The sequence below is a fragment of the Neopelma chrysocephalum genome, unplaced genomic scaffold (genome assembly GCF_003984885.1).
Source record: "Neopelma chrysocephalum unplaced genomic scaffold, ASM398488v2 Primary Assembly neopelma1_105126, whole genome shotgun sequence".
NCBI classification, from domain to species: domain Eukaryota; kingdom Metazoa; phylum Chordata; class Aves; order Passeriformes; family Pipridae; genus Neopelma; species Neopelma chrysocephalum.
This window is the reverse complement of record NW_020927317.1, coordinates 1-7,118: the sequence shown is the minus strand read 5'-3', so window position 1 is coordinate 7,118 and position 7,118 is coordinate 1. Positions and strand designations below refer to the sequence as shown.

Sequence of the window (7,118 nt, the reverse complement as noted above, 5' to 3'; positions counted from 1 at the left end):
GTAGCCCTGTTCAGATGTTTGAAGAGATATAATAACCATGAACAATAGCAGGATCTTCTGGCAGGAAAACTCCAGTGGGAAATTCTGGTGAGAACTTCTGGTGGAAAACTGACACAGAAGTTTTGGTAGGAAGTTTTTGACAGGTAGAAACAATGGCGAAACATAATTTTTGGCATTTGTATGTTATCTGTCTGTTACACGCCACCCTGTGGTTCGACATTGTTTCTCGGTACATCGAGGTAGTTTTCTTCAGTGGTGGTAATACGAATATAGCGAACAGAAGGAGAGAAAGAAACAAACAAGCGGTTTTTCATGCATTTAACTAGGCCAATGCCAATAATTAGGAACAAAATTCCAATGACAGTTGCTATTCCAATTTGTGCTATCCATTTTCCCCATCCAGTGAGTCCTAAAGACTCTAGGATGTTGGTAATCCATGTTCCATCTAACACTTCTGGCGGTTGCATTGCTTAAAACAAATTTCTAGTGTGGTTACTTATTTCTCTCATTGTTGTTCATGCCTCCTCAATGGAGGTTGAAGCATTATAAATTGTTACACAGCATTCGGTTTCTGATAAATTTAACATTCCACAAACACCTTGTTCTTTTAACAGTAACATGTCTAATGCTAATCTGTTTTGCAATGTCATCTTAGTAGTTTGCTAAGGGTTGTCTAGCATTATATTCCTCAAAGGTTATCATTCCAGGTTTAAATTCACCTTTACTTGATGCAATAGATGGGTGAGGGGATTCAATTTGAGATAAGATGGTTATATTTACCTTTGGACGTATTGTTTTATAATATTTGGTGCTTGACATCCAGTCTTGAGTTATATTAGGAGGTGGGGTGTAAGTTTGATAAAGGCCATGCACTATAGGGATACCTTTCCAGAGTATTTGGGCTCCGTTGGTCTTGCTGGTCCACTTTTCAGGTAGGGGTAATGGGGCTGTCACACTAGCCATGTTAAAAACAAAAGTGTGCTGGTTTAAAAGTTAACCAGCAAGGGAAAATGAACTCAATTCAAAAGAGAGATTTATAAGTCAGAATAACAATTTATTAAAATAATGCAATAAGTACAATTATACAGACAGACAATTGGTTTTAACCCACAAAACCCAAAAGTACAACCCAGCACCCTGGGGTATGAACAAAAGTGGTGTACCTTGGCCCACCCCCAAGTCCAAAGCAAAGGCAGAGGGGAAAAAAAAACCTGCTGGTGGGAGAGCTGCTGCAGTCTGGTCAGAAGTGGTGATTGCAGTCCAGTTGAGGGTGGTGGTCTCAGCCTGGTTGGGAGCAGCGGTGGTCTGCTGTCTTCCTCTGGGTCCCACGAGAGAGAGCCCCAAGGCTCTGAAACTCCCAGTTATATACTCTCCAGTTCAGGCGGGAGTGCTCAGTCCCTCCCTCAGAGTAGGGAATTCCATAAAAGGGCATGTGGATGCTCAGTCCCTCTTATCAGAGCGGGGAATTCCATATAAGGATATCAGAGCGGGGAATTCCATAAAAGGGTACAGGAACATCTTCCCACCTTGCAGGCCTCTACTGACAGCAGTTTTTGGGAAATGGCATGGAGGCTATAGAATACACAGTTTTGGGTTACACCCATCCAGGGATGAATTGGTCCCAGCCGTTCTAACCAGGACAAAAAGATAAATTCAAAGGTATCATAAAAAATCGCAATCCTTGTTCAGTAGACTCGGGTAAAGTTACACATATACCCTGATCGGTATGATTCCATATTTTTGCAAACCCTTTGACTAGTTCCCAGGCAAGGTTCTTTTGATTTTCATTTTTAGCAGTCTGTTCTGCTGAGCACATGTACAAGGTAAATAACCATACAAACATAACTAACAAATTATAACCACAGTTACCAGTAAACCGAACCATAGTCCAAATCTGAGATTATTCATTCACAGTTCTGAATACTTTTCTCCGTTGCACAGTTACCTGTAAAAGAAAAGAAAAGAGTCTGTCTGGCCCCTTTTAGGACCCAATATTAAAATGTAGGAACAATCCACCGAGAGCTTATTTTGTGTTCTTTGCCATAAGCATCTTTTGCTTTCCAGGTGTATATGTTCAAGGGAGTGGTGAGTACCATTGGTACAGCTCCTACAGAAGGTAGTTCCACTAATACAGGTTGTCCAGGAAGGTGAGAGGGTTTCTGATTACTCTCAGGCTTTGATGTTGCTGGTATCAGAGAGGGAGGTTGTGGATAAAAAGCTGTGAGTCTGGGACAGCCATTTACTCCCTATCTGTCATTCACCATTTTTACAGCATCCCATAGTCGTTCAGTCCAATTGGATTTCTGAGGTTTTAGAAATCGTTTAAGCAGGCCATTTGTTCTTTCCACTATGCCGTTTCCTTGTGGATAATATGGTGTGTGAAATATCCACTGGATTCCTTCTTCCTTGGCCCACTCCTGGACGATGGCAGCTGTGAAGTGTGACCCATTATCTGATTGGATAGATACAGATTTTGGGAAAAAACTGAACCACATTTTAAGAGCTTCTAGAATGTTTGTACTGGTTGCTCGAGGGAAAGCTTCTGCTTGCACTAATCCTGACCTGACTTCCACTCCTACTAGCACATACTATTTTCCTTCAGACTTTCGAAAGGGTCCAATATAGTCTATCTGCCATGTGTCCCACAGCCCTTTTCTGTCTCTGATATGTAAGGGGGGTTGTTCTAAAGGGTGACGCTCGAGTCAGGTTCTGCACTGTTTACATGAGGATATGCACGTGGGGCACATCTCTCGAGTTACTGACCATCCCCTGCTTCCTGCTTCTCTGTATAGGTCTTGTACTTCTGTGTGCTGTCTCTTTAAATGTAACCACTCTAACAATCTGTCCCAGTTCTCTGCAGGAGTTTTTACACTTAGAGGGGCTAATCTGGCCAGTTCATCTACCTTGTTCCAGCGGCTAGCTGGAGTTCCATTTTCTTGATGAGAGGCTACCCATCCGACTAAAAAATTCCCTTTCTTTGCTATAGCAGGAATTTCTCACCATTTTTCTTTTTGCCAAACAGGGACTCTATTCACCTCCCAGTCATTTCAGTACCAGAAGGGGAGCCACTCGGTACACCCTTTAAACACAGCAAAAGAATCAGTGTAAACATATACAGAGTCAGAGGTTTCGGCTTCATGATTAAATACACTCCAAACTGCTATTAATTCTCCGACTTGTGCACTGCCTTCTCCTTCGCTTACTATTTTGTCTCCTGTATGTACCTGTAAAGCTACAGCATGATATTTCCAAACTTTACCTTCCCGTTTAGCTGAGGCATCAGTAAACCACACATTCTGCAATTGTTCTGAGTATGGGGGTGCTACTTCAATCACAGAAGGTGGAGAATCAGCTGTGCTACTTAAAGTTACCTCATCTTGTAAGGGAAGATTTTTGCGAGCTCCCTCTGTTACCTGAAAAATGGTACAATAATGTTCAATTTGAGCATACCATTTCCGAACAGTAGCTCACTGGGCCACCCCGTCAGGGGGTGGGGTTCCTGTCAAAACAGGCTTGATGACTTTAAAGGGTCCTCTTAAAATTAGAGGCTGCTGACGGACAATTTTTTCTGTTTCCCAAAAAGCAGTACTCACCACAAATAAACCCTTTTCCCAGATAGAATATCGTTTTTCAGCATCTTTGAAACTGTGTGAATAAAACCCTATAGGTTTGGTGGGACCATCAGGTCCTTTCTACCATAAGTGTATGGACAGTCCAGAGCTTGCAAATCCCCACTCAATTTGTACTGGATCAATAGGGTGTATGGGGCCTAATGAGTGGTATGTGCTGGCCTCAAAAATCAGGAGTTGTAGGGCTTCATCGTGAAGGGGGGTCCAATCCCATCTTGCTTTTTTTTGCAACAAATCATGTAAGGGCCGTGCAATTATTGAAAAATCAGGGATGTGTTTTCTCCAAAAAAATCAGCAGGCCTAAAGCATGCTGCAAATCTTTTTTATTCTCTGGTGTTTTAAGTTGGTCTAGGCAGGTAAGTGTGTCTGGGGGAATGCAAACCATTCCTCCCTTCCACCAAATTCCCAGGAATTTTACTTCTTTTGAAGGAGGTTGTACCTTTTCGGGAGGGATATGTAAGTCCAGGGACTCAAGATGCCTGATAATGTCTGTTTGGGTTGTTTGCACAGGTGCAATCTCATTTCCTGCTACTAAAATGTCATCAATACATTGGTACACTTTTACTCCTGGTGCAGGAGGAATGAGTGACAGTTCCTGTGCCAGTGCATGATGTGCTAGAGCGAGTGAGTGTTTAAATCCTTGTGGGAGACAGGTAAAAAAAGTGTATTGCTGGCCCTCCCATGTGAAAGCAAATTGTTCTTGATCCTGTTCCTGCAGGGGAACCATAAAAAACATGTCTTTGATGTCAATACTGGCCATGATTTGATGGGCTTGTTCTTGGATGGTTGCTATTAACTCAGCTATATTTGGGACTGCTGCAGTAAGGGGTCCCGTATTTGCATTAAGACGGCGGTAGTCTACCGTTAGCCTCCAATTACCATTTGGCTTACGGACAGGCCACATAGGAGAATTGTAAGGAGAATGTGTTGCAATCACTATTCCTTTTTCTTTTAAATCTCCAATAACTGGAGTGATTCCTTCCCTTACTCCCAAGGGTAAGGGGTAAGGTTTGACATTGGTTACTAGGGAGGGAGGAAGAGCAGGGGCAGGACTTAGTAAATACAGATGTGGGATTTCTTTTCCAAAAGCCCATATGTTTCCTTCCTCATCAGTCCAAGACCTTCCCTTCAGGAGGTCTAGCCCCAGTAAATTGGTAGGAAGTTTACCCAAAATCATTAGGGTTTCAACTGCTTTCTCCTCCCCTGGCAACCAGCATCTTACCTTTGCTGTTATCTGGGGTTGTACGTTCCCAAAAGCATCCGCAACAAATACTCCTTTACGTGAGGGAGCGATTCCACATGCAGATGCATCTTCAATTTTCAGGGCAGATACCTGAGCACCAGTGTCTATTAAAAAAGTTACAGGAGTTCTGTGGGGACCAATAGGAAAGGTTATTAACAAATCTCCCTTGGAAATTTTGGTAAACCGTCTAATGTAAACCCAACCTTTGTCCCCCGGCTTACCTACTGAGGACGAAGAGAGGAGTTTCCCATCACCTCCCCCTGCTGTGATCCCTCCCCTTTCTGTGACCCCTCCAGGGCAGGGACTGTAGCAGGGACAGCTTTCAGGGATTCCTCCTTTACTGGCCATTCTTGAATTAATATTTCTAATTTATCTGTGGGTTGGCCATCCATTAGAGATTTTGGGATTCCTTTTTGCAAGCCCAAAATCCACAGGGTATTCTTTTTTTCCCTGTATCCCCCAGTGTTAGTGGGTCCTCCTTGTCCAGAGGAGAATGTTACCTTTTGGAGTCTTGCTAGAGTATTTTTGCATTCTGTGCGCCGAATTGATTTAGTATCAGTAGTAATTGAGGGTACTGGACCATATTTTCTTCCATAATTAATTAATTCCTGTGCAACTTCTCCCCAGGTCCAAATCTTATTTTCTCCACGGTAACGACTGGGGGTTAAAGCTGCTTCTAAAGCGGTTGCAGTTCTTTCCCCTTTGGTGAGGCTTTCTATTCGGTTTTTTAGCTGAATGCCAATGGACTTCAAAGTTTCAGGGAGTCCCCTGATAAGGGGAATCATTCTTTCGGGATCAACAGGCAGCATCATAGGGGATTCACGTCTTGGTGTTAATTCCCTATCATACATCATTTGTAAACAAGCAGCCTTTTGAACACTTTCTACAATCTGATTAACATTTCCCACTATAGCCAGGGGGTCTCCCCTTTCCAAGGGGTTGAGTCCTCCCGCCCAGTAAGCTGGTCTTTGAGTAAGAGACCAGGGGCCCCGGTTATCTCCTGTGGTCAGGAAAACTCCGGCTCCCCAAAATCCTTCAGCCTCTTTTTCTGTTAACAAAATTTGGTCACCCCCAGTAAGAGAAACTCTCCAAATATACTCCGTCTCAGATTCCTTAGGGGTTCTGCTATATTCCTTTTTTAACTTAGCTAATTCAGTTGCTGTATAAGGGATTTCTTTTGTAGTTATTTGAGGTGTGTCGTCATCCGAGCCCTCATATGTGTATTCTGTTTTAATTAGGGGATGGAGAGACACCGACAGCTTTTCTACTTGATCACACAAAGGTTTTAAGTCAGAGAGAGGGTATATTTCTTTAGATGACTCCAGCTCTGACTCCCTTTTGCCTTCTTTCATTAGTCTTGCATACAGCTCTTCTCGGAGCACACGGGCTGTAGCCCTTTGATTTCTCATCTCTTCCTGGGGGACAGCGGCAGTAGCCTTTTGTTCCTCCAACTGCATCTGCAAAGACTTAACTGAGTCTTGCAGTGAGTTAACCCTTTCTATGTGGGCTTTTTGCTGCTGTTCTTTGTTGTTAATTGCAGTGATTACAACTGCACCTAGTATTGAACAAACGATAGGTTTTCCTTTACCTTTTCTCACCCCTGCCCGCAGGGTAGAGATTCGGTCAACAATTGCTTGAATATTATACCAATTATCTTGTGCCCATTCCATTCCCGGAGGAGATGGCCTGGCACCAAATTCATCTAACAGATTATTAAGCACTTGCACATTATGTTCCATGTTACCACAAGTTCGGAGCGATCTTCTCCAGAGAGCCCCTCTTAAAAGTTACAGCAAATTTCCAAAGTCTCGCTCCTTCCTCTGGAAAGGTACCTTTTAAAAAGTTACTTTACAACCAAAACCGGGGTGAGCTTACCTGGGGGGCCCCTCGTAAAAGTTACCTTCCAAAATTTCACCCCTTTTCTCCCCAGAAAGCACTAAGTTACGATGTGCACATTAACTTCAAAAACAAAACAAAAGAAAACAAAAAACCTAAAGAAAACTTGTAAAGTCAAAGTCCTTAAGTCACACAGTCATAAAGTCAAAAAGGAAAGGAAGGTAGGAAGAAAGGAAGGTACCTTATTCCGATTGTTTTATCGCAGAATGATCGATCATAAAAATTAACAATTAACAGGTTTTGGAATGAACAGTTTTGCTTCAAGGATCCTGTCCGTGACGCCAATAAAGAAATGTTACAATCTGCTAAAATATTACAGAAAGAACTTTTAGATTCGAATATTCCCTTGA

At 42.7% G+C, this 7,118-nt stretch overlaps 1 protein-coding gene across 1 annotated transcript; it reads right to left on the bottom strand.

Moving 5' to 3' along the window:
- Window positions 1-2,246: 2,246 nt before the first annotated feature.
- On the bottom strand, window positions 2,247-6,611 carry LOC113962105. Its single transcript, XM_027672912.1, has 4 exons — window positions 5,098-6,611; window positions 4,852-4,999; window positions 3,260-3,413; window positions 2,247-2,452 (listed from the first exon to the last, which is right to left on the bottom strand). The coding sequence occupies exons 1-4, from the start codon at window positions 6,609-6,611 to the stop codon at window positions 2,247-2,249; spliced, it is 2,022 nt and encodes a 673-aa protein (XP_027528713.1).
- Window positions 6,612-7,118: the final 507 nt, after the last annotated feature.